The following is a 27,889-nucleotide window of genomic DNA, read 5'->3' as shown; positions in this document are numbered from 1 at the left end:
TACTTAACAGTATTCTCTAGTTTGAGAAGTAACCAGAACTTACTTGTGTACACTAAATCTGAAACTGCTTTTTACTTCAGTCTTTATTGTTGTTCAGATAATATCAGATGTTTCTTTCCTACACAAAGATCCCAGTATATCTTCCAAAGTCCAGTACAACTTCCAAAATCCTTCTGACCTAAGTGATGCAGCCTTCAAATAAAACACACTCCAGGTGCTGAACATTTAACAGTGACAAAACATCGGCTTCTGCAGCTCAGTATTCTAGTTCACCATGGAGGAATACACAATCTGCTTTTCACCTCTTCACACTGCTGTTAAAGATTCTTTCAGTCACAAGAACATGACCCACAAAATTCAGAAGGCTGCTACATAAAGCCAGGATGTCAAGCAAGGACAATCCAGGAATTAAGCATATGCTTATAAGTGTAATGCATTATTTTAAAGTATTAATAATATTTTTAAAATTGTATTTACATTTTGCTCCTCTAGTACAGCAATTCTGTCCTTCCATGTTATGGATACAAATTCCACTTATGATCTGAGACTAATATTTAAATTTCTATTTAACGTGTCCATTTAAATACTCCTTCTCTTTCAGAAGTTCTTCCTGTCATGGAAAACACTGACAGAAGTGTTTTATACCATTTTAAGACCATTTTATAAGCAATTACTTTTAAATTACTCTAAAATGCAATGCATTTTAATCACTGAACAATGCAGAAAATATTTTTGCACATAGAATTTACAAAAACACTAAAAATACTAGTTTCAGTATCATCTCAGTACAGGAGGCAAAGAACACACTTATAACCAAGCAGCACAAACATTAGTAGATTTAGGTCTCTGTAATGCCCCACTGGCTGAATCAGACATTGGCTTTTCGTTCCTGTGGCTCAATGCACTTTGTACAGTGGATGATCTTGAAGTTCCTCCTGTTAACACACAAAGGGAGAATGCTTATGCTCAACACAACAGAAAACTTCATGCTATGTTAGTACTGCAACACTCATTACCCTAGCTCTCAGAGTAAACCAGATAAACCAAACCAAATCACAGTAAACTGAATACAGCCGCAAAAGAGCTGATCATGAGTTGTTTACAAATCATCAGGAAAAAAATTCAAGCCTTTGGTTCTTAAATCTGAAACATGGTTCTATAGAGACACATTGTCTACTTCCCAGTCTTACACACCGAGTTTCTGAGAAAAACAAGGCTACGATCAGTAGATCTAAATTTTCTGAATGAGAATTTGAACATTCATTGATGTTATTTTGGGGTATTTGGTTGGGTTTGTTTTTCCCTCCTTCTTTCAATAAAGGGTACTGGCAAAATGAGAAACACTTTACTACAGGGATTTTTTCTTCTTGGAAAAGATGATTGACAAGATTATTTATTAGAAATGTAGGATGGTAACAGAGCATCAAGTGCATATAGTAATCACTTTTGGTGACTAGAAAAATAATTTTGATGACTTCCATTTGATAAATGATCAATCTAAAGATGACACAGAGCTTATTTGCTATTCTTAACAAGTAAGTGCTTCACAAGTCTGAATTATAAAAAGATATTGCAAGAAATGAAATAATCTGCAACTTCAAAGTTCTTACTTGGAGGACTAAGCTGGCTGAAAGGAGATCTAGCCCTTCTTAGAGAAGGTGAAGTACTCAGGTAGCTCATCTGGCGGTGATAGTCCCTCAGTTGTTCAGAGCGCTTCATGCCAGCTGTTGGTTTCACTGCTTCCAGTCTTTTCAGGAAAGCCTTAGTATTGAAGAAAAATGTCATCAAGAAAGAATGAACAAGATGCTGCAAAACAGTCACAAATTGACTTTTATTTGAACTGCAAAAAGCCCCAAAATTTTTAGCAGTACACAACAGGAGCTCCTCCACTGGTGACCAGCACAGGCTAATCTGCTATTCAGTTCTTTTCTCAATGTTATGACACAAATTGTAACTATCCCTTGCACATCATCAGTCCTACATCGAGTACATCTTTAGTACCTCACAGTTCTCTGTGCTTTATGGCAATTTGTGCTTTATTGCAATTTGAAACAATGTCTATTTGGGACTATCACCAAAGGTAGTAAAGAAATGGGCTCCACTATTCTAACCTTTGGTTACTCCTCCCTTCTAAATTTCCAGAAGAATGAGAAGTTTGGGTTTTTTTTTTTAATCTTTGCTTTGCAAACAGACCATTTTATATTGCTCTATATGAAGCCCAGAGAGGATTACTGACCCCGGTTCCGTGAAACTAATTTCAAAAGGAAAGCACAAACATCTACGAGATTTCATTTTATCCATAATCTAATTTTAAGAGATTCTATTTGAAATTATTGATACAGACATCATTTCCTCTTGTTGAAATTAGCCCTGCAAATCATATGGCAAGTGATGTATTGGAAGAACTAGTTACACAGTATTTTAAAGATACAATCTCCCATTCTGCGTAATTATTTCTACTTGAAACAGAACTTATTGTTTAAGACATTTCAATAATCTAAAAAAAAGGACCTGATAAGAGGACAAATTGGGAAATACCCAGCTACATGCAACTTCCAATTAACAACTTCACATTTTTAATATATTGCACCTTTAATGGTTGCCTCACATAGATCTATTTGTTTCCTCTTCTAACTAATTTCAATTCATTTGATGGCTTGCAAACATTAGGCAATGACACAACCTTTGCTGGTCTAGGTTGCATTCTATCAACAAGAGAATGCAAACTGTGCTTACACTAAGTCTCCAAAGTACTAAAGATAACTCTCTTTATAAGATGCATTGTCTGGATATATAGTTGCACGGTCAAGAAACTGTCACCATTAAACTGCACACTTAATCATGTACTGTTTTGGTCTTTTTTAATAAGAAAAAAATTTACAAGAAGTGACTTAGGAAATAGTACAGTATTCACAGATGCCAGTTGTCATTGTCTAACTATAATAGGAATCTACAAACTCTTGGTAGTTTATACATGGGCACTGGAAACCTGCACAGAGTGCACAAGAGAGAAAGGACAAGTGACTTTGGCTCAGATGTAACATGTCACAAGTGCTTGCATCAAGTGCCAGCCAGTTCATGGTAAGCAGGAATACCTAAGTAAGCAAAAGTCAAAGGAAGGACTTCAGCTAGAAATAGCTCTTCACTAAAGCCAGTTACAGAACATGAAATGGTAGACTTGTCTCTAAATGTTATAGCCAACATTTTTCTCAAAACTTCATCCACATCTCCTCACACAACTGTATATATTTAGACTTGCAGAGATCACTTATTTTACCTTCAGTATTAAAAATGGAAGCTCTCAATACATTCAGTTCCATCATAAATAGATCAGGTAAATTGTAGAAGTGACTTTCCTATGAAAGACAAGCATGTTTCAAGTCTGCACTCAATTGTAACAGCCTCATAGAATTTGCATACCTTAACACTGCAGTAATTTCAAGCTTGATTCTGAACACACTGGCTTTTATACATACATATATATATATATATGCCTATTTAATTCTAGTTTAAATAAAATTGTCTGCTTTTGCTTTTATGCCTGTATTTTGAAAAGTATTGAGTCGCCATTAATGAAGGGAGAAAAGAAAAAAAAAAAAAAAGAGCTACAGAAAAACCAGATACAGATTCTGTGGTGCAGCAGTGTCTGAAGGAAAGCTTTTCTAGAGAATAAAAGCTCCTGTGGTCCCCTTGCCTCCTGCTGTGGATTGTATCAAGGGCACATTAATTTCCATGCTATTTTCAGTTGTGAATTTTGCCATGTGGGAAACAGCCTGCTGCACGCAGAAATGAACGCATCGACACAGTAAAATGGCAGTCCTGACCTACTAAATCTGTAACCCAGAACTAATCTAATTCTTATGGTTTTATTACCAACCCTACAGTCTTGAGGTCCTTATCTGAGGAACTACCCGGTACAATAGTACAAGTACCTTAAGCAAATGTTGGTTTTCACTCATACATATAAATCTACTAATTCTTTATGTTCTCCTTTTGAGAAATGAACTGAAGAAAGCTGACACTTTCCTTGTTCTCCTGAAGTACCAGATCTCTGAAGCCTGAATCCTGCATCACTAAAGTAAATAGATATTTCATCATTGATCTCAACAATCAAAGAATCAGATTACAAAACATAACTCAGGTGTTTAGAACCAAATAAATGCTAAATTTTAAGGAACAAAAAAAATGAGGAACAGACTAACAGCAGGAATGTTATCAGTTGCTCTAAATTACACTGTAGGTGCTCAGAGCTCTCGATTCAAGCTCAAAACATATATAATATCATATCACTGATGACCTCTCATCTTGGCAAAACACTTCCCTGGCTTATATTTCCCCCATCTTTTACTTCAATACTGAGTTTACAGTAAAAGTCGAATATTTAAAAAAGAAAAGTCACAGAAGGCTTCAGTTTCACCTCCTGTGAATCCTAATCAGCTGACTAGTGTGCCTTGACAGCTGTTCAAATTTATTTATATTACGCCTCCTCTAATGTCACTGATGTTAGTGATCACACTGTCCCTTTGCAGAGTCTAGGGGGAAACAGATAACTGCATTCAAGGACAGCTTTCTGTTCTATCAATACAGGTATTTTTAATTTTCTTTAATTGCCAGTTGCATTTACTAGCTCTAACCTGACAAACTCTAACAGTCAGAAAACTCTTAAAAGTCCTCAATTTACAGAAAAGTCTTTTTAACTGAACAGCTATCTAGTTTATGTGGCTGGCAACATCACAAGCAAAGTAGGTTAAGAGTACAGAAAAGAAGATCCCACAAAATTAAGCACTTTGCAAAGTGTTCAAAACTTTCCTAAGATGTGAGGGAATGAAGAACATGGAGTCTTATGTGCAGAGAGCTGTAACAGCATGAGATATAGGACAAATGTGCAGTTATGCATGGATAGACCAAATATCCACAAAAAAGGAACACCCTTATCCCTCCTGAGCTAAGGTTTGAGAACTGCCCTTACCAGAGCTGCTGAGATCTTCCAGTGAAATTCCAATGTGAACTGAAAAGGTCACTGTTCCCTATGAACATAGCAGCTTAGCTCACTGAGGTAACAGAATATCTAAATCCTAGTCAGAATTAGTAAAAATGATGAAAATCCCACCAGAAAACACAGATATGAATAGCTTCCAAGTTCTGATGAAGTGACTGAAGAATGATGTGCTTACTGCAAATCAGTATTTCAAGGACCCCAAACACTTAGCTGTATATTAATGTAATGCCAGGCATTACAATAATAAACTAATAAAAAACCAACAATAAACCATTAAAAGTTTCAATGGCATATAGTCTATTATAAGTTCAGTATCTTATTTACACTGGTGGAAATGATTACTTTATCAATACAAATAGACACACATATATGCAGACATGGGAACAAAGTAACGCATCAGTCACACTGAAGTTCCCTTCCACTGAAGAAGAGGGATTGAAATTATTTTCAAACACAAGAGTAGAATGTTCTCTGAATCAACAGCATCCTCTATTGGCAAGAGACACACTCTGATCTTGCTAGCTCTGAAAAGCAACCACAGTAAGTTCCATTTAGGAAAGTCCAGTCAAAATCAGCAATTTCAAAATTCTGGCATTAATTTTAGCAGTCATCTGTTTTGCTAATTGTGCTTTTTTCATAAATTGCTAATCAGTACTTTAGAACTACTGTTCATCAGAACAATGCATCTTTTTGTTCCATCATTGCTCTTTCTAACACAGTCTGTGGGAACGACATGTATTTCCTGTACCTCCTGGCACCCTTTCACAAAGCTAGGGAGCACAAAACCGCTCAGATTCCTCTCTAATTTCCTAAAATTCTACTTACTTTCCTGCATCATCTCCGATACTAAATGCCTGCAGGAGAAATCAATCTTTCTGATAACAATAAGTACAGGCATTACTCCAAGAATGTTCTGGTGGAACAAATGAACATTTTCCATAGACAAGTTGTTAACCTCATGACAAGAAATTATAAAAGCTGTGCCAACACCAGCAAAAAAAATCTCTGCATCAAAACTCTTTAACCCCCTGCAGAGACTACTGTTGTAGATTTCTATTACTGAAGTATTTACAAAACTCTGCATCCTTCTCCAACAGACATTTTACAAAGGTGTATCAAACACCATATCCTCTATGCAGTACCCTCAGGCCTTGTATAAAAAAAAAGATTTCCAAAAAGTAAGAGAAGAAAGATTGATAAGAAAGTTCCACAGAATTCCACCAATTCCACCTCTTTAAATTTATGAAGGCTTGGAAAGCTGCTGACCAGAAGAAAACAGGTTCATAAAGCACATACTTTTATCAATTGAAAGGAAAAAAAAACCATCAATGAGCAGGGTAGGGCTGCTCTTTCATTTACAGTCTCAGAGAAAGTATGTCACACCTGTAATCTCAAAAGGAAGTGCTACAAAAATGAGTATGGTAAAATTGTGGTGCTCCAGGGGTACATATATGTCAAACAGAATAAAAATATAAACAAAATTTCTAAAAAATGATAGCAAAGTTAAACAAAACAAAAGAGCTGCACTGATGAATCACTGATCCAAAAAGAAGAACAGAATATATCATCCTGAGTTTGGGGAAAAGAATAAACCAAATGCTTTTATAGTCTAAACTAACACAATGTCCTAACATTAATTCTCACATCAAACACGTCCACCCACATTGCTGACAACAACTAAACTATAAATGAGTAAGTAAATGAACCGTACTATTTCTTGGACTTCATGCAACCACCATTCATCTCTAGCACGTACTAAAGAGCAATATGTGAAATGACTATGTGTTCAGGTCTGCTGCATTTTTGATCCAAAAGTTGCAAAGGCAAGACAGTCTTTAACCAATACTGCAATATATCATAAGAGAAAGGGGTTGTGGCTTTGAGTAAAAAGAAGTGTATTTTAAAATGTCCTATACATTCATTTACTGTAATCAATTGTTATGCAGTACAGCATATAACTGTTATCCTGAGGCACTGTGACACAGCACTTCCTCCCCATCACCTAAGAACATATTAACAAGGTTCATGTGGTAGAGCAAGATCTGTTTTCAACATTTGAAATAAACACCATCAACACCCTCCTACCAACCTAAACACATTTCTTCCCCAGCCAATAACAAGTATCACACATCTATAACAATATTTTGTGCTAAATTCTTTCAGACTTTAAAGTATAATGTGAACTGCGGTCTAGTGGAGCTAGGGGAGAAAGTTTCCTAATTTGCAAAGACTTAACAATCCAGATGTCTGAAAGCTGGAAGAATGAAAACCTAACAGATTTTGCCAAATAGGGCAATCAGACTTTCTCCATGTTCAATCTGTATTTCTATGTGTATAGAAAAGGAAATTGCAACCTATACTTAAACAGAAGGTCAAAAGTAATAAATTACTTCCAGTATACATTTTCCAATTATTTTAACTATAATTGTATGTCTTTTTCAAACACGTTGATAAATACATAGGAAATACGAAAATGTCATTACATGTATGTATTACAATTCAATTACTAATAGTATCTTATTAAAACCAGTTCTACTTTGATTATTTGAGAACTCTGGCAATATCCCTACAAATGTGTCTGAATTTTTGTTTTCCAGTAAAGTAAGCTATTGTAATTGCCGTTACACTGTGGCAATCAGAGTGCAAAAAATATTCAAAGACAGAGATAGCCATGAGTCAAAAACCAAAACTGATACTGACTTTGTATCCTCTGTATTTCAAATATGAGTTTGATGCTATTATATTGTTTTATTTCATGCAAGCCTGTTTTTGAGAAACTAGTAGTTGTGATGCATGAAGCAGAATGAACAGTCAGACTGCTATCCAGTGCTTTGAGTGTGTTAACGATAACAGTTTTTCCTCTTAAATTAAATGATACCAAAGTAGAGCAAATGCACATAAACTAAAATCTACTTCCATCTGAAAGAAACCCCATCATTAACCTCTCTCCTGGAAATCTAAGAAACTCATCCACATGAACAATTATGCCAACACCACAGTAATGGAAATTATTGAAGACTTACTGCAGTAAATGTCCATGTGCTGCCTCATCAATCTTCTAAGTATTTAGCAACAGCTCATCTGACAAGAGATAGTCCTTCTCAATTTACTGATCCACATTCTCACTCAAAACTTACCAGGTTTTCTCTTTCAATTCTTTGCTGCTCTTTTTGCCTGTTGAGGGCACTGTGGTACAATCTAGGCGGTGGTACAGACACCTTCAACGTGCTGCTTCTCCTTGGCCTTGCAGACTGTCTGGACAATTCTTTTAGCAACCTCTGGTTTTCCCGATCAATCTGCCTTACTTCTTCATTTGTGAAAGAGTAATTTTTCCTTATTCCTTTAGATGGCTGGTCGATGGTTAGTTTTTGTTCTTTTTTATCCAACTGTAAGAAAGCTTTAAAATAGCAAAAGGTGAAATAAACAAGCAGATTAGAAAACACAGCTTCAGGAACCCAGGACTAAACATAAACTAGAACCAAGAATTAAAACATAAATTAGTATTTAGATGTTTGCACACAAAAAAGTTTTCAACTTTGCTCCCAAGTTTATCTAAAGTATCTATCTCAGTTAAGAGGTAGAATAGATACAATGTTTCAGACAGAAAACTTACACCGGGGAAGCCTGACTCAGAGGCACAAAATGCACTTCCTAAAGTGATTTTGTTGATACTTAACTCCTAAAGCAACTACATCATGTTGGTGGAGGAAATGCAAAGGGAATGATGAAAAGTAAATTTAATGGATGGAGAGAAATGAGTGAGCACATATAACAAAAGAAAAATTACTGAGGCATGGAAATTTAAAATAGTAAGCGAACAACAATAAATCACAATAGTAAGATCTCAAGACAAAGAATGCACACTTAAAAATACACAGCAACTTGATGTGCACAATTGCAAGACAACTGGAAAAGTTCATTCTTAGCCAGAGCCAGCTATATTTATTACAGTTCCACTGGAGCTTTGCTGTTGACCTATTTCTAAGCCTTTGCTTTCTAAAGCTCTGCAGCAGGTCTTCTGGCAACTGCTGTGTAAGAGTTTTGCTGTCATGGTGTTACCCCATCAAACCACTGCATTATCTGTGGTACAGGAATGGCAGTACCTGGTTAGATTAGACAGATTTTTGGAGCTGAGACACAGACAAAAAAGCCTTACTTGTGCCATTCCCCACACTCCTCCAGTATCACACTGCCTTCAGAAGACATCCCTCGCTCTTACCCCTAGAAGTCCCACACAGGCAAAACAAGCATCCAAAGCAGAAAGGAAAACAAAACAAAACAAGACCAAACAGGCAGGCAGTAATATTTCCTTAGCAAACACTTCCGCATTAGCAATCTGTTTGCAAGAGATCTCTGAGGCAGCCTGGCAGCCAAACAGTGAAAAAAAACTCAAATAATGACGAGCATTTTCTTACTCCAAAATTAAATGGAATATTTCTTGGAGTATCTCAACTGATTTTATTTCAGAATTGATGCAAGTAAATATTGTTACTGTCTTTGAGAAATTTAAGAACAGTATTCAAAATGTAAAACCCAAACACTTACTGAATTTCAACATTCATCTGGAAATTAGTAAACTTGCACTATCAGCATGCTAGCCAATACAGACAAGAACTGTCCCTAGGCAGCTTTGTGAAGTTGCTCACATTAGCAAATTATGCTTTTGCTTGTCAAGAAAAGATGCAAATTACCTCTAAAACGAGACACAATGCAAACTAGCACAGATCAAGTGTGCCAACCAACAAGTTAATGCAATATAAATGTCCTGAAAAACATGTCTACAGTTTAGTAAGTTATTCTCAAAGTAAAACTAGTAAAGCCATCATCACCATTGGAGGAAACAAACCTGGAACGAGACTCATCTGGATAAGCCTACAAGGGACAAAGAGAAATGCAAAGAAAATAACTAGAGCTGCACAACTCACATCTATCTGCAGCATACATCTCAGTAGAAAATATTTTAGAATGTCTTTATTGGAACAAGCAAAGTCAGCACTGCAGAACACAGCTAGAAGAAATTAAATTGAACAAACTATCTGAAGATATATTACATAATTGATAATTGTATTATTATGGAGCTATGAAAGGTAATTTTACCTTTTGCCATATACCTGTAGCATCTCATGGGTTAAAGAGGACTGCATGTCATATGCAAAAGTGGAAATCCAGTTGAAACAAAGAGTGGTTGTTAAACTCAAGTCTTGACCTAGCCTTGTGGCATCAATGCTATTGATGATGAAGTCTATTACAAGAGACATTTAAATTTCTGAATGACTGTCAGCACAAATTTCCAACAATTATTTTGCCTCTGTGGAAGGTGCCAACTAGTCAAAAATCAATTTAAAGCAATGGCATTCTGGATAAAGACTTTTTCAGGTACAAATACATGTTTCATGCCTTCACTGGTCAATGACTTTTAATTCACTATTAGATAGCAGGTTATACTTTGGCAAAGACTGTAAATGCTTTTGATGTAACTATGAACTATAGCCAGAAAAGAGATTAAAAATGCTTCAAGGTAATTACTTACTACCTATTTTCTGACTTGTTCACTTTTCACTGGTAAACTGCTGTTAAGTGTGATGAAAAAATAAAATCAGAACAATGACATGGAACAAAAGCCTTTCCCTTTTACTCCAAAGCTGGTCAGTAAATGCTACTAGAAACAATGATTCAAGGAACCCTGAAAAAATTGCTACACACAGGGCTCAACAAGCACTGCATTACTTTGTCACTCAGATCTCCAGGGGATAGTGGTATGCAACTTCTGTAGCATTAAACACTCCCTATTTTACCAGAAGCTCTCAGGCAATTAGAGTGAATACCTATCTATATACATATCCATAAATTGCTCTACTGGACACTACTTCTTATATACATATGGACAAAATTTTACTAACTTTACTCTCATCTTCCAGCTTCTTCAGTCACATCCCCTCTCAACACACAGACTTTACCTTTTTTCATTCATCTCTTCTTCCTTTCCTTAGCCTTTTTCCTTTGAATATATATCACTTCTACAGTGCTTCATCCACACCTTTTAACACCTCACCACAAAGATAGCCTTTCCCACTTGTGTTAGGCAGGAAGAAACACTTTCTTCAGTATGTTGTTCATTGTTAGCCTCCTTATTATTTATTTATTCTTAATGTAGAAACTGACTTTACTACTGCCAACAGCTTTCTGGCAACTTTTGAGGTTGAGAGCTTGCTAGCAGTCATAATATTGAATTTATCACAACTCAAGAGAAATATATTAATACAGTGAAAGAATTAAGAACACCACAAAGGTTCTGTTGTGAAGTTATTCAGGGAAGCCTTAGCAGACAACTGCCAAAACCCAGTAAATAATCTACAGACAGATGGCTAAATTACAGAAGACTTATTAATTTTGCATCAGAAGTTCAGACCCAATACAACACATGCAGCAGTAAGTGTTTTTTCAAGGGGAGGTAATGAAAATACCAATCTAAAACTCTCCAGTTCCTCAAATGATCTTTTTATTGTTAGCCTTCTAGATGACCCAACAACCCATTTGAAACTTAACAACAAGCTTTTTGCCACAACGCTGGTGCAATACACCAAAGCATTGGATCAGGTAACACAGTTTGTTCTTCAAGCTGTTAATTAATTGGAGCTATGTTTTACTTGGTTGAGATCTATGTTCAGGAAGAATTTAATCTGCAAACACCACAGCAAAGCAAACCATAACTTACTGGACCCTACCCATAGTCTTTTTTAAACCACACAAATGCAACGCTGATCTGCATAGGAACTGTATCACAGGAGAGTCTAAAGTTTAGTAGAAAAACAAGACAACACAATGCATACTCCATCATTTTTGTGAAAGAGCATCACTAATACTACAGCATGCATGTTCCTAACAAAACAAGCAGAAGAAATCACCACTCCTTAAATTATGTTCAAATAAATCACAGAAGCAATCTAGAAAGCAGTGGGGAAAAACTTCTGTAGGTCCCCCTGAAGCAGGGGTGACATTCTTTCCATGGTTTAGAAGGACACTTCTGACCCCTGAATTTCAAATCAGCAGTAATAGTTGCCACTGCTTGCAGTCACCTGACTGAAAATCTGTCCAACCTGCCTCTGCAAAGCACCATTTATACAGCATCATATTCCTATTCTCCACACACTTGCTCTGACAGAAAATTAAGTAATCCACAGTAGGAATTTATGTCCAATATGCACTGAATGCATACTACCACTCACTGGCAACATTGCTTTCATGGCAAGGACAGTAGGTGTCTAAGTGAGGTCAGCACACGCCCACAAAACCAGAAACAATTCACCATCAATAAGCAAAAAAAAAAAAAAAACAAAAAAACCCCCAAAAAAACCCCAAAAACTAAGATACCAAATGCTATTAAATACTGGTAGTATGCTTCAGGTGTTTGAGTTTCATAGTTATTTCAATTATTTAATTTAGCAATGCACCCACAGTACTCTTTAATCACAAAGCCTAAGTGTTTGAATGGTTTACCTGACTATTTTTGCAGTGGCCAATGATGACATTAAATAAAACTACAGTTTTAAGGTTATGATTTAAGTTTCTAAAGAGTTTGTAAGTCTTGGAACAATGAAACATGATTTACCTATCATATACCTAATCTATCAGTGGGTAATTAGTAATTTAACTAAACCACTAGTTACTTTCATTTAAGGTCAGTCAGACCCTAAATATAATTTGGGGTAGTTGATAAATAAGCACCAGCATTTGCATAACAACTTGCACAGTGTGCAGTCTACTTCTCAGATGCTGGTAAGCAGGAAAATTCCCTGGTATTCACAGGATTTCTATGAAAGCTGGTTTCCATGGAGAGATACCTGACTTTTTTTTAAGGCATAAGCAAGCTGTTTATTGCTTTCAACTTCTAAGCATTGAAATAACCTTGCAGAATAAGAAAGGCCAAACCTTATATAAAATACAACTTATAATTAGCAAGTCAAATGCATTAGGACAGGATGATACAGCCATCCTAACCGTATTAAGGCTAAAATCAAAATCATGCATGTTTCAGTGTCTCTTTTGCAATCCCAATATAAATTGCTTCAATGCTTACACTTGACTGATATTTTATTTTATATTGCTACACTACCACATGTGTATCACATTTGAAAAGTACAAAAGGATTAAATAAATCACAGTTCTTCATCAATATATAGCAGCTTAAGAGTGAAACTATTTCCCTGTGGTATCTCTAAACAAATACTTCCTATAACATCCATTACTGCAGGCCACAGTGCTCTTTAAAAGAGATTTTGGAGAATTAAAGATTTGGTGAGTTTTTTTTAAGAAAAGGAGAATGTCCTTTTCAGATAAAATTTTCCCTAGTTAAACACGCTTAAACAGGGCTGCTGGTTATCTCTTGATATCATAAGAAAGATATCTTACAGGTACTAGACTTTTTTTCCCCATAATTACAAAGTTTCTCATCAACATTGGGGAAGCCAATATCTCTCCATAATCTCACAGATTTTCAATCTCTTTTCAAACTCTAAATATATGACTAAGCTAGCAATTGCTCTTCTATCTCAAAATGAGCTTCTAGGCCTGTGAAAACCAAGCATATGATTACACATACATACAGAAAATTCATTCAAACTCTGAACATACACGCTAAATGGAATTCCGCAGACAAGTTATATATGCTTAGTTCAGCTCTACAGTTTGGGTATGTGTATATTGTAGAATCTACTTTAAATTTAGATATGGCTTAGCAGCTTTTCTACAAATACACTAGTTCAGCATGCATGAGCACACAGATAACATATCCCTAAAGAGAACAAAGTTTCAGTTATCAAAACTTGTTCTATTTCCTGAGTGACAAATTATATGAAAAAGAAAGTTGAAGTGATTGCTTCATGTTCAGTTGAAGCCACTATTTAATTTTCTACAATAGCTTTTATTCAGAAACACAGAGCTTTTACTTTCATAATCATGATATTTATATTACAGAGCTTTTCAGAGAGGAACCTCTATTTTAAAAATCTAAGGCATAGAAGAGGTAAAAAGATTTATCAGCACAGAGGTCAGGAGAGCTTCAAGGATAGAACTTCAGTCTGTGGCCAATTGCCCTACTTACCCCACCACACCGCCTCCTCAAGTTAATAATAGCTAATACCATGGATTTAGAGACTAATTCTCAAAGACACTTCTGTAAAATAAGCAGGTCTCAACCCCATTTTACAGAGAATAAAACACAAAGTACTAAATTCTTTAGCACTGCACATACCTCGTGTTATCCTATTGTATTGATACCAAACAAACTTAGATAAAGTGATACAGAGCAATTTTAGCAGACAACTGTTCTGGACTACAGAAATCACAAGACCTCTCTAAAGAGAGAGCAAATCTGTAGCATAATGGGTTGAGATAGATGAGTGCTTAGTTCACACTCATACACTTTACCCATCTCTTTATCTGCATAATAATTACGACATAGGATCAAGCAAAATAGCATCAGAAAATTTTCCAATTTATTTTCTTCCCAGCTTTCTAGCACAATGATTTATGAAATTACCTTCAAAAACAATCTTTTACTATCTATTTCTTTGCATTGCCATACTTAATTCCCTTTTTGTGTTCAGATTACTCAAGAGTACAGCAGAGGAAATAACTCCAACATTTTTTATTAGTATGGGTTTAGAATATTGCTTTCCGTTATTAATTTTCTGAAATATCTTTAATGCTTATAGCAAAGTGGAAACATAATGGAATCGCAAAACTATTACATACAAAGATCTATATAACATCATGAAACAACAGAAAAACTGTATTCCTACCTGAAAATTGACAATTAAACCTGCTATCAGCACTACCCATCTAAAAACAATCAAAGTGTAATACAGAACAGGGAGACAATGAGACTTCCAACTAAAACTACATTATTTGTGAGATTTTACCTTATTAACAAATGCATAAAAGAAAATTTGGCTTTTATCAAGAACAAGCATAGCTTTAGAAATTGTAAAATTTCTAAATGCATCAAATTAATTCTGCTTTAAGATATACAAACCACCTCGCTACCTCTAATAACCAGACTCCTGTGCTAGTCCAAAACTTGTTTGAACAAATTTCTTTCCTTTTTTTTGTTCTTGCAATTCTTTTTTTAATACAAGAGATTCCAGTATTCCTAAATGTATGCACTAGTAATGTGAATAATCATACAACATTAATTACTGTGTGCCCCATAGAAACAACATAGTAACAGATCACATACAAATTCGCAAGTGTCTGGGGACCTTGGGAAATTAGATGTGTATAACTGCTGTAAATGCTTAGGTCCAGCTATATTACAAGCATATTTGAAAAGAAAAATTAAATAAAATGCTTCATCAGTATAAAGTACTGGAAGAATATTACCCTTTAAAAACAAATCATGATTACTGAAATATTTTTCCACGCACTCTGCAAGCCCAGACCTGTGTTCTCATTTGAAGCAACGTTTATGCCTGTGCAGTTCTGATGAACATTTAATGGAGACTGGTGGGTGGGGGAAAATTATTTGCACTTTTTTTCCCCTAACGTGTACAAAAAAATCTGCAAGCAATAACTCAGAATAAGATTAGCTCCTATTTTCCCACTAGTTACTTTCCACCATTAATAATTCTGCCCCATTTAAACTTCAAAATGCCCAAACTAATTAAGCTATGTTGTGCTTGCTGATTTAGAGAGGCACTTTGGAGTAATATACACATTAATCAGGAACATTAGCTGCTAGACCATATGAATTCTATTCCTCATTACTCTATCTTTATTGTTGTTATTTAGAACTGGTTTTCAGTTTTGAGAAAAAAGTTCTTCTCCCCAACAGAGATTCATCTCTGAGAATACCTGAGCAATAATACCCATTTGTTTTAGGGAAGAGATGAATCCATTGGTAATCACTGGTTATTAAATAGCTTCTTGCTAACAGAGAACAAATAAGGACATAGGACATCATAATTTCAATTGCCTAGCAACAATTCTTCTGACATCATGTTTTGACAACTGGTTGGAATTGTTTCTAGTATGAAAGAATGACTGAAGCACAAGGACTGTCAGGGATGAGAAAAAGCTCTACCCTTTTTGATGGCTAGCATTGCTTTTCTTAACATCAGAACTTCCTTACAAGTAAAATCTCAGTTTTTACTTATAAGCAAGTTAAACCATGTGTACAATACATTCTAAATCCTTATTCACTAGAAGCTCAGTCTGGCAAGGTGCAAAGTGAAGAAACACAACACATGCAGTTTGAGTTGTGCCAGGCTTACTTCAACACAGCAAACCCGGCTTGGAATATATCAAACCTAAACTGCAAGAGGCTTTCCTCACTTGAGATCAGCAGATTTCTTGACTCAAGCCTTTTTTATTCCACAGATTTCAGTACTGAAAACTCTGGACCATGAAAACAAATGCAAAAGCACCATGTAGAACTTAAAATATGCCCATGAGATCATCCAGGTCATTCTCACCCCATATAATGAAGGTGTGCAATGAATGCAGGGAAGGAGATTGCAAATTTTCTTAGGCTTCATTATTAAGATTTTTAAGTCTATTAGTCAGAAGCAACTACTCGAGTTTTAGTAAAGATTATCTGCTATATTTCTTTTTAAAATACCTTTACTCAACCGATAGTATTTTGGAAGGTAGACAGAAAATAATTTCAAATACTTTTGTTTAATTATCAAAAAGGTACTAGAAGTTTAAGTATATGAATACCATTTATAAGGCAATGAAATTGTGCATTGTCTTTCAGTTTTGGAGGTTGATAATCCAGACTTTCGACAGAAAGGTTGATGTTTTAATTTAGATATTAAATAGTGCCATAGTCCAGTACACCTTAAAATGCATGTGCAGTTTTATTGTCCAATTTATTAATATATAAAATCTTTTTAGATTCACCCTATCTGAGTATCTTGCTTCTAGGTATATGCAAACCAATGCATGCTTCTTTTCTCTACTGTAGAATCAGTACTATTACACAGAGAAGAATTCAAAGAATTAGATCAATACCACTTAAACAGCAACCAGTTTTAACAATACACATGGCATATGAAAACCCCACTCTCTCTGTGTATTAGAACTCACCTGTTCTCAACAACTGGCAGATGTTATATTTTTATAAACATACAAAAAAGTTTATAAAAATTCACCTTTCAGAAGCTGATTCAGGTCCATGGCATCATGCAATACTTTTCGACTATATCTGCGATCAAACTCGGAATCTAATGAAAAAAATACAGATATAAGATTGAATTTCCCAGCCCTATAGGTTTTGCACATTAGTGTTGTAATTAAATTCTCCAAATTACCATATAATTCTTGGTTCACATTTTCCTGTCTCTTTACTTTTAGTTTCTTATCATTTGATGCTACAAATTCAAAAGACTGGATAGGACTGATGTCTGGAGTTGACAGAGGTGTTACGTCAGTCACTGTGTCTTCAGACTCCTCCATGTCATCACCAAGCTTTGCTTTTCCTTCTGCTAATTTCATTGTTGACTTGAATTTTTGTTTTGGAGACAGAAGAGCATTTCTACAAGCATTCCTTTTTGGGGAAGAATGAGATAAATCTGATAAACAGCTATCAGAATCTGTGTCAGAACCATCTGTATCTGAGCTTGAGGATGATGATGAGGAGGATGAGGAGGAAGAAGAAGAAGAGGAGGAGCTGATAGTATATTTTTTGCTAGCCTTTTTTATGTTGTTTGGTTGCTTAGCTGACTTTGGTCTAACCTGTTTTTTGTCATCATCACTACTATCTTCTTCATCTGTATAGTAATCTTCTTCACCTTCTTTAACTATTTTAGGAATTCCAGCAGGAACAATCTCCTCTGTTCCTCTACTTGCTGCAGGTGTTACTCCAGATGTACCTGCATTCTCTGCAACTGGAGAAACATCTCCAGTCAAAGAGGAAGCATCTTCAATAGGATCTTTGCTGTTTTCTAGGGACTGATCCCTTTGCAAATCTATCTGCTTTTCTTCACTTTTCTCCTCACAACATTTTTCATCCTTTGCATTAGAAACCAGATCAGTGTCTGCAATAGCTGCCTTTGTACTTCCTTTCTCTATATATTCACCATTTTCTTCAGCTTTCTTTTTCTCTTCCTCAAAGTCACTGTCAAAGAAGGCATGATCCACTTCACCATCTGATATGTCTTCAAAGCGATCCATAATGAAATATGAAGTGCCACCTGCAAGCATCAGAAAACATTTCCAAATATTTGTGTAAAAACAGATCCAAATACACTTTCAGTATAATAGTTTTGCTCTTCATTCTTTTAGCTCTAGTAATTTATAATTCTGCAATTAATTACCTGAAGTTGCTAGAGGCAATTCCATAGTGAGCTCAGTAAAAAAATTAGTGCCACCTTATTGCACACAGCTCATATGTTAGACCAGAAAGCTTTACCTAAGCCAACCCATCACAATTTCAAATCTACTACTTCTAAGCAAATGTGTCAAACACCTCAGTGGCTAAAAAATCTTAACTATTACAAACAAGCAATTAACGTGTGTTATTTTTTCCCTTTAAGGTAGAGCCATTTGAAGCTAGAGCCACTTAGGGGCTATCATTACTTGGAATTTTATATTGCAAACCGTATTTGTATACAGTGGTCACCATCTTGGCTGACACAACCATACACACTGCAGACTTTCAGTACTTAAAATTAGGAGAAATTTCAATTTACATCGAAAAAGCCATAGCTCCATGGTTAAATTGTGACAGATCCACATGTGTCAGTGTTCGTGTTTTAGTGTGGACAAGGAGCCTGCTTTTCATGGCAGTCTTCTGTAACTCACACTCTACACAGGAAGGAAACTTAATTCTTTCAGATGAACCTAGACTTTAAAAAGTGTGATCCAGGCATGAAAATACTGCATTTAAACCAGAAGTTACCATTCAGTCCATGGGACTAGATCATGGCTAGTGCAAATACATAATACTGCAGATATCAGGGTTAACCATTATGTTCTATAAATCTACTCCTGTTATGTCCTACTTCTTACAGAATTTTATGGTGTTTGATCTTATGCATGTGGCAGGAGGATACAAAAGTTTCCACTCATTAGTAGTATATATATACAGGCTTAAAATAAAAAATCGAAACACACCACAAACAAACAAAATTAGCCAGTACCAAAGACTACCAGTCCCATCTAGCCATAGGCACTTTTCTCCTACTCTTTACAACAGATTTCACTGTTAAAACAATTTAGTAAGCTACAATGAATAAATATGTAACAAAGATAAACACAAAGACAGTGGAAGCAACTATACAAGGCCAGAGAACCAGAATATTTTACAAAATGTATGGTCTCCCTTAAACCACATATAGTTTGTTCCTATGGCAAACAAAGGTAGAAAAAAGGAATTTCCAGGAAAGGTTCTAGCTAAAAATGACTTAAAAATAAAGAATTTTTAAAGGTCACTCACATATTTTGCCACTTCTCAAATAATACTGGGTTTAGAGGAATTGAAAATATGCTCCTCAAATCACAACATAAAACCAGAAAGTCTGGAATCTCCTATGGTTTTAAGAATCACAAAGCCAAAGAACTGAAAGGAGACTTATAGATGTATAAAGCTGAAAACACTTTTAGGCAACAGAAGCTGAGATCAATTTTCAGGACCTCAAAGATAACTCTGTAAAGCACCTAGGTCTTCAAAGAGCAACAAAACAAAGGAGTAAAACACTTTTGGAAACACAGATATCCAGCAAGTTAAAGTCTTGAACAAGAACAGGCACTAGCCATCATGAGACACCACCCTGCTGCTTACAGAATATTTCATCTGCCTCTTAATCCTGGCAGGGTGGTCCATTAGAGACACCCCTCAGGATGACTGCCTTGTTGGCCACGTCTCTGGTTCTCACTCACAGGCACTCACCCTTATCATCACTATCTTTGAGCTCTACACAGTTGAAATACTCCCTAATGTAGAGGGTCACCCCACCACCTCTGCTTCTTTGCATGTCCCTTCTGAGGAGCTTATAACCATCCACTGAACTGGTCCAGCCATGACAATCACCCCATCACATTTCCATGATAGTCATGGCTTTCCCACAGCACCATGGCTTCTGCCTCCTCCTGGTTTTTACTCATCCTGTGTGCATTGGTGCAGATGCACTACAGCTGGGCTATTGGTTCCACCCATCGTGTCACTTCTTGTGATACCTGGCTTCAGGCAGCTTGTATAGCCTGCAACATGCAACTACTGTGTGAATTCCTGAAAGTTTTTCTTGAGCAGCTTCCTAAAAGGATAATACATTTTAATATATAAAAATATGCATAATAGAAAAATAAAAAACAATCAGAAGAATAACACATTATCTAAATTTAATTTTCTACCTCATGTAATCTAAACCAGAAGGGAACAAAACCTGTATAGACCATGAATTATTTATTTATTTATTATTTATTTAGCAAGTACAACTTGAACAAAGCCAACTCTATTAAGAAAATTAATATAGGAAGTAGAGTTTAAAAATAAAATCCTTTCTTGTCCATGATGAAAGGCTTTTATTACTTAAGGAACCAGAATGTCTCCAGCTCATAATTATTATGAAATATTATGACGGATTGGTAAAAGCAGGCATGTAGTGTATTTCACTAGTCTCAAACACAGATTTGAAATAATGTTAGCACTGTTGTATACATAAGAGCATAAGGGGCTAAAGCAAAAAGGTTTGCAGGTGGGTGCAGACAAACTAGGAAAGTTTAATATAGCTGAAAACTTTAGCATAGCTTAAAATATAACATTTTGTTGAGGTGAAATCACATCCATGTATTTTTAGTTCATGTAATGCTAGGCCTGCAAAGGAAACTGAACTAACAGTATCTTATTGGCTATAATGCGTAGTCACACCACGTCTTCTCAGATGACTCTTCTGAACACAGTCTCTGACGTGAGTATGGGATTTAACTGAAAACAAAAGGGCAATGTAGAGCTGGCAAAAGGTGATAAAAGATAGCAACAAGCTTGTACATTCCTTTCCATTAATGCCAGCCAGGGAGCACACATCTTCCCACTCTACATGATTCAGGAACAGCTCACCTGCCAGTGGGCTGTTTCCTAGGAAGACTGAGGCAAAACTGCTTTGCAGACGGTGACCGCCAGTACAGGAGAGATCATTTAGCAGTCTGGTCCTGCCCTAGGAGCAGCAGTCATTCTACTGACAAATGCATATTCCACTCCTCTGCTACAAGTCCCTAACAATTTTAGCTTTCATCTTAATGGGAAACCAACATGCCATGTCTCTCACTGTCAATCATTCACAAACTTAAGATTAATTAATTCTGTCATTTACAATAAAAACAAACAAGAGGAAATAAACAAAGAGATTGTATTCTTAGATCCTATTCCATTTCTGCATCCAGAGTGCAACAGAGCTGGAATTTGCCAAGACGATGCAATACAGAAGAGGTAATTTGGCCGATAAAGTATGCCTAAATCAATAAATTGGTTCTGTTTACAATTTCACACACATTTATATACAACACAGTGTAATTTTACTTCTGTAAGAAATACAGAGTTCTGCTATGTTGCCTGTTTTTAAACACAGAGTCAACAAGTGACACTCTGAAATTCCAAAAAAGCTGTCATTACAGTCAAATACCTACCATTAACTGCTAATTTTAGTGGCTACTGTATTTATTTACAAAAAAAAACGACATGCTTTTTGTGGCTTTCTGTCATGAAACCCTCTAACACAAGCCTGATCAACAACAAAGAGCAGGCTGGCCATTAATTATTTGCCAGATCTTTTTTTACTGTAATATTCTTCTCCCCATGTAATTCTCCACCTCTCACCCCATTTTTCTTGCAACAGTAACAATCACTCATTACCACAGCCAAGCGCACCCTTTTGTCTTTGTCTCTTTCTCAATGCAGCTCTTCCTAGTTTAGGAAGAGCTACTTTATACCACTTTTTAATCCCTTCAAGCTTGACCCATTTAAGGTCAGAAAGCAGTGGCAAAGCAGTGGCCAAGCAGCCAAGGTGAACATGCAGTCTGGCTATCAGGGCTTTAGAGACCCACACTTTCTCATCAGAGGGTTGACACACAGAGTCTGACTACCTACAGAGAGCACATCCACATTCTCCCCAGCAAGAACAAAGACCACACAGCTCCTGCACAGGTCAACCACTGCCTGCTGCTGCACTACCCAAAGAACAAAGCAGCATTTTGACATCCTCCTCCATGTCAAAAAACAGATCAAGACCCTAATCACACTAAGCGTATTGTTTATCCCCAGCCATCTACAGCACCACCTGAAATATTTTTGTAGGCAATGCCTAAGAGCAGGCCATTAGGCATAACTGCAATTTGAAGTATCTTCTACAAAGGTAGGATGGTACATAAAAAGTCATGTAATGATGATACAGACTTAGATGTGGGTTTGTGTTTCAACATCTCCTGCCTTTTGAAAACATTTTTTGCATGTCAGAAACAAATACTTACAAAGTACATTAAGCACCCAGTGAAAGACTTGAGGTGTTTTAAACTTGGTTAAACATTGAAGTTATCCACTAAATCTTTCACTTTTTAAAATGCACACCATCTGAAACTTGTGCATCCAAGAGTACTGAAATAAATCATAGAAGAAAAGAAAAAAAAAATCAACATTCAGGTACAATGAATGTTGTACAGTGATCAACTTTCTTTTCTTTTAAGCATTCTACTTTAATAATCAAGGAATAGAATGATTTATATGGAGAGGACAACTGGGGTTTTTTCTTGATCTTGTAACATAAAAATTCCTAGATGCAGACAACCATGCTCCAAGGAAAGCTGTTTTTCCCTATCTGGTAACATACAGATTCCTAGCATGTAGGACACCACACTCTGAGTTTGCACGCTATGCATCCTCTGAAGGGCCTAAATACTTTCATAACATCGTAAGATTCTGGTATTTAATAGAAGGGGAAAACAAGACCTTTACATATCCTAGGGGCTGAATAAGAAACGTCTGATGTTACTGTGTACATCTGCTGATGTACTGTGCACAAATGTCTGATGTTACTGCATCCTGTACATCACCGCAAAGGCCATAATACAGCACAGCTATGGTACACTCAAGGTGAGTCAACAGTATGTTTAGAGCAATAAAAAAGAACAGACATCATATAAGGATGTATTAAAAAACATGTAAAGGAAACTACTTCACTTAAGTGAAACCCCTTATGAATGAAACAACCAGTATCTTTAGCAGACATTCTGATTTTCCAAGCTCAGAGCACAATAACTGCTACAGCTGTTCTGCATCCTTAGTTCTCTCTGCTGGACACAATGGAAGGATTTTCCCCTGTATGCTCTAGGATATAGTTTATTAACTCCCAAAAGTATGACACATTAGCCCTCAGAACAGCAGTTCTGTCTCAAACAGGTAGGCTCACTGGAGATGCTTCAAAGTGCTCTTGAGTCTTCGAAAAAGACTTGCAACAGAAAGTCCCGAGCCTCACAGCCATTTCAAGTAAGAACTCAGTTCAGCCAATGGGCACTAGAAAATCCTGGAACACAGTCAACTGCCATCATGGTTAGAGCAAATGAAGCACATGAGCACTAAAGAGCCCCAGATAGCTGCTTGGCAAAGGCTTTCAAGTTAATGTACAAGACAGGGAGGAGAGAGAACAGGCAGAAATGGGGTGGGGAGGGGGGGAAGAAAAAATATTTCCTCTTGAGCCAAAAATAAGCCATTCCCCTACTGTGAAAAGCTGCAATACATTATGCTGAGACGCATGTCTCTGTAGCTCCAGGACTTCACGCATAGAAACACAATAAATATTTGTTCTTCAGGCTCTTCAGTAAAGATCACCTTGTGACCTCTTGAGCAGAAAGGCTGGGTCAGAGAATACTGAAGTTAAATGATGGGAGTGATGATGGTCATCAGGTCTGCCTAAATAGACCATGGCTACTCACTCATTGCTGAGAATCCCAAGAAAATTACTTGCAAACCCTCTAAACCCAGGAAGAAAAGAACTAGCTTACGATGGAAGGCCTTCCACTTCTACAAGCATAAGTGACACCACCCACACTGAAGTCTCATGTGCTGCCAGACAATTTCCTACTACCTGGAAGAGTCCCAACTTCAGCCACCTCAAAGCCTAAAAGGCAGCAAGTGGCTAAGGGAAAACTGGTCACTGGTATTGAGCTTTCCCAAAAGCAACCCACAGCCTATATCTTTTGATAATATAGAACAGGTACGAAAAGCCCAGAGAAGGACAGACTCTACTGCCAGGCATCGATGCTGAAGAGCAAAGCAAAGGTCCAGCTTTGTTTTCCCACTCCTTCTATACTGGTACATATCTATGAAGAGTATTTCTGTCTGATATCAAGATTTAAATCTGGGGGCAACATGTATTCAACCAGGCTATCCACAACTGAAGGGGGAGAGTCTGGCACTGCAGTTCAAAACTGCATGCAAGAAAAAGGAAAACTGCTCTTATTAACCAAAGCTTCAGCATATCTGCCATGTAAAGGCTGGAGTTACATTTGCCAGTCCTGAAACAGATGGCAGGACAATAAAGGAATCAAATACACCACAAACTACTGATGGAGATAAATCACAGCAGATAAATCACAGCATATTTCTGAATATCAGGCCATCTCTACCAAGTGGGACAACACGCGAACTATCTCCCACTACACAAATGCCCATTGAGCTACACGTGTTTTCATGCTTCTAACATTACAAGTTTAGTGTGCTTAGTGACTTGACTAGACAAATAGGTGTGTCATTAGCAGTTCCTTTAACTGTTTGCATAGAAGTGCTTCAACACGCATCAAATAGTCCTGAGCTTCTGGAAGAATTTCCTTCATAAGGCCCTCCATCACAAGATGTGCTTATTTCCACAGTTTAAAACACACACATACAGTTTTACAGATGCAACAATTACATTTGCCACAACAACTGAAAATACGATGCAATTTTTAATTTTCAGTGTATATATTTCTATATAAAAAGAACAAGCACTGCCTGGTACAGATGAGCAGGAGAAAGCACAGAAATTCTGTCACTAAATCAGTATAGAAAGAGCTGCTTCAAAAAATATCACTTAGGAAGAGTCTAAATATATTTCTGTTTCCTCAGAATGTGTGTAAGAGGCAAATGACGAAAAAGCCTCTTGAGATAAAGTCTTGCATTATATTTTTGTGACTTGTTCCTTTCTTCAGATGAGAAGATACATCAAATATGGAAAAGCAGGTAAGATGTTGAAACAGACAGTTCTATTAAATTCAACATAACATGGATTTCCTGGAGTTCCAGTGTTTATTATTACAATGAAACACTTCAAGAATCACAAATACTCATTACTGAATTGTGACTTACGCATCAATTGAAATTGGTGGATGGAAAAATAACTCAGCCAAGGAACACAGACCATGTTTTAGACCATTACTATCACCAGTCTTGGTCAAACATAACATCAGGAAGCAAAGAATGAAACAGCTTTAAGAAAAATCTCTGGTGGAAGCAGTAAGGTAAGCGTCTATCTCCCATGAATTTAGGGAATACCTAGGCTCACCTAGGATCCAGCTCACTTTCAGATTCTTACTTCTAAGCTTCAGGTGTAATATTATGTCATCTGAAAGGGCAGACCTTAAAAAGCCTGCAGATGATCCTGTCACCTATGCCACAGATGACCACATACTACCCATCCTACAAAATCTGTACTTTTACAAAGTTAAAGTACCTGGGTTAAGCCTTTCAATTAGCCAGCTGCATTCAAAGTCTCAATGGGCTTAGCAGTCCTGATGGCCCTCTGAGCCCATGTAAGTCTTATGAAGAAACACAGGGCCTTCTGAATGCCCTTCTAAAAACAGGCAAGCACAAAACCAAAACAAAAACCTCAGTAGGTCATAACATCTTTAAGCGCCAAGAAAAGGAATAGAATGTCCCCAAATTCAGTAATTTTTTAAGTCCTTTTCTCTCGTTTCTATCCCAAACCATTAAAGTATTATCTAGGTTTGGAAAACCAAAAGAACAACATATGCACTACAGGAAAAAAAAAAAAAACAAAAAAAAAAACCCAAACAAAGCATGAAGAAGTGTTGGAAGAGATTGAAGCATTCCAGAAGCAGAGTCCAAAGCTCTGACATCTATATTTTTAAATGCCAATTATTTCGCAAACCCATTCTTAAGCTTACTTATTTTCAGCAACAACAATTTTAGTCTTCAAATAACTCCACTGAAGAATTTAACTTTGTGGAACTTTGTTCTCTCTCAACTGACAATTCCAGAAATCACTTTCTATCCAAAAAAGAGAGATTAACTATTTTTTCAAAGAAGCAAAAATGTGTACAATGCATTCCATTCACTATATTGAGCACCTCACTAGAGACAAAAGCAGGGATGCAAAAGAAATTTAGCACTGCGGTTTCTATTACATTCATTCCATCCCACATTTTTGTCCTGGCTTTTTTATGAATGCTGCATAGAAATTTTAACCACCCAATTTAAAAATATGTACACGTCCAAATGCAAACACTAGATTTTTTTTTCTATTATATAGTAAGAATATAAAAGTACAAGTATTTGCATACTATAATTAAACCAGTTTTCAAAAAACTGTTTGGAAAGGAAAAACTTCCACCAGGCATAAAGATTATGACTTTAAATTAAATTGTGCCATATGCCATGCTGAACTACATCTTAAAATGCTGTGAAAACTCCAGAAAAAAAACCCTAATGTTTGACAAAGACAACATATATTGCATTTTGTTGTAGCATCTCACTGAGTCTCTTTCAAATTAATTCAGTTCTCTGCTCCAGGAGACCAGGTTTCAGAACTACCTTATTTGTGATTTCCAATCTAATCCAGAGGGGCAAAAAGATTTGGTGGCTAGTTATTTTTGCAAACTACAGCCCTACTTTGGGAGCCATTACTGCAGAACACAGTCCTGGGCTGGGTAAGAGGGAGTTACACGTGAGTTCTGAGGAAAATGTGGAAATGTGACTCTTGCGATGATTAACACGCTCGAGGCAAGCTGTTTGCAATAATCATTCCAGCTGACTTTTAACAATTAAGCCCAACCAAAACATCCCTCTGAACTCTATCTGGGCATCACTCCAACGTGTCTCTCAAAGTCCGCTAACTTTAAGGATAGCACACACGACCCGGTAACTCTCTCCCAGAGTCAACAACTACGGCGACAACGAGGGCCGGTGTCTCAGAACGGAGTCTCCCACCTCTTTTCCGATCTCCCCGAGGAGCAAAGCGGGCAGGCAGGGCAGTGATGCGGGGCGGAGCACACGTCTCGGGGCGGCACGACCAAACTCTGGCAGCTCAACGCCAGCCCCAGCCCTGCAAAGGCAGCGCGCACGACGCTCGGGGGACACCTACGTGCGCGTCGCTCAGGCAGAGGCGCGAGTAGGAAGACAGCTAATTAAAACAAAATTTTTTTTAAAATTATATAATGGTTAAAAAGAATGCATATGTACACACGAACAAAACATGTCTCCCACCTTGTTTCGGGGAAGAATTACCGCAGACGGGGGAGGAACATGCCCGTCGTTCCCAACCGCCCCCAACCGCCACCCGGCACCTTCCGTGGCGAGAAGGCACCGCAGGCCCGACCACCCGGCCGGCAACCCAGGAAGAAGAAGCAGCAGCAGCGGCCGCTGGCCCCCTTGGCCCCTTTCTGCCGGCTTTGTTGTGGCAACCGCGCAGGCAGCCGGGCAGATACTCACAGGCACGGGAGGAGAGAGAGCGAGGAGAGCCGGGGAGGCGGGAGCTGCGCAGCGCTCAGGCCGCTCCCTCGCTGCCGCCCGGCTCCTGCGCAGCCCCGGCCGGCCCCGCGCGCCGCCGGGCGGGGAGAGGCGGCGCCTCAGCGGGGCGGGAAGGGCGCCGGGACCTCCCGTGGGAGGGGCCCCTCAGGCGCGGGCTC

General features: G+C 37.3%; 1 protein-coding gene across 3 annotated transcripts; it reads right to left on the bottom strand.

Annotated features, from left to right (window-relative positions):
• On the bottom strand, positions 1-27,806 carry CFAP97 (cilia and flagella associated protein 97). 3 transcript variants are annotated; one of them, XM_053940691.1, is made up of 6 exons: positions 27,693-27,806; positions 17,311-18,192; positions 17,152-17,223; positions 8,137-8,396; positions 1,611-1,761; positions 1-935 (listed from the first exon to the last, which is right to left on the bottom strand). In XM_053940691.1, exons 2-6 carry the CDS (start codon positions 18,170-18,172, stop codon positions 808-810), a joined length of 1,473 nt encoding a protein of 490 aa, XP_053796666.1. In that variant the 5' UTR covers positions 18,173-18,192; positions 27,693-27,806; the 3' UTR covers positions 1-807. The 3 variants fall into 3 exon arrangements, with proteins under 3 accessions (XP_053796666.1, XP_053796667.1, XP_053796668.1); XM_053940692.1 differs by lacking the exon at positions 27,693-27,806 and adding an exon at positions 27,468-27,507; XM_053940693.1 differs by lacking the exon at positions 27,693-27,806 and adding an exon at positions 27,192-27,270.
• Positions 27,807-27,889: the final 83 nt, after the last annotated feature.

This window comes from Vidua chalybeata, chromosome 4 (assembly GCF_026979565.1).
Source record: "Vidua chalybeata isolate OUT-0048 chromosome 4, bVidCha1 merged haplotype, whole genome shotgun sequence".
NCBI lineage: Eukaryota > Metazoa > Chordata > Aves > Passeriformes > Viduidae > Vidua > Vidua chalybeata.
This window is presented reverse-complemented; position numbering and strand designations above follow the sequence as displayed.

Excerpts from the sequence above, each read along its gene's own strand:
- CFAP97 (XM_053940691.1), bottom strand. The coding sequence starts at position 18,172 with ATGGATCGCTTTGAAGACATATCAGATGGTGAAGTGGATCATGCCTTC. Across the intron at positions 1,762-8,136 it reads GAATTGAAAGAGAAAACCTG|GCTTTCCTGAAAAGACTGGA; the intron begins GTAAGTTTTGAG and ends TTCAATACTAAG. Across the intron at positions 936-1,610 it reads CAGCCAGCTTAGTCCTCCAA|GAGGAACTTCAAGATCATCC; the intron begins GTAAGAACTTTG and ends GTGTGTTAACAG.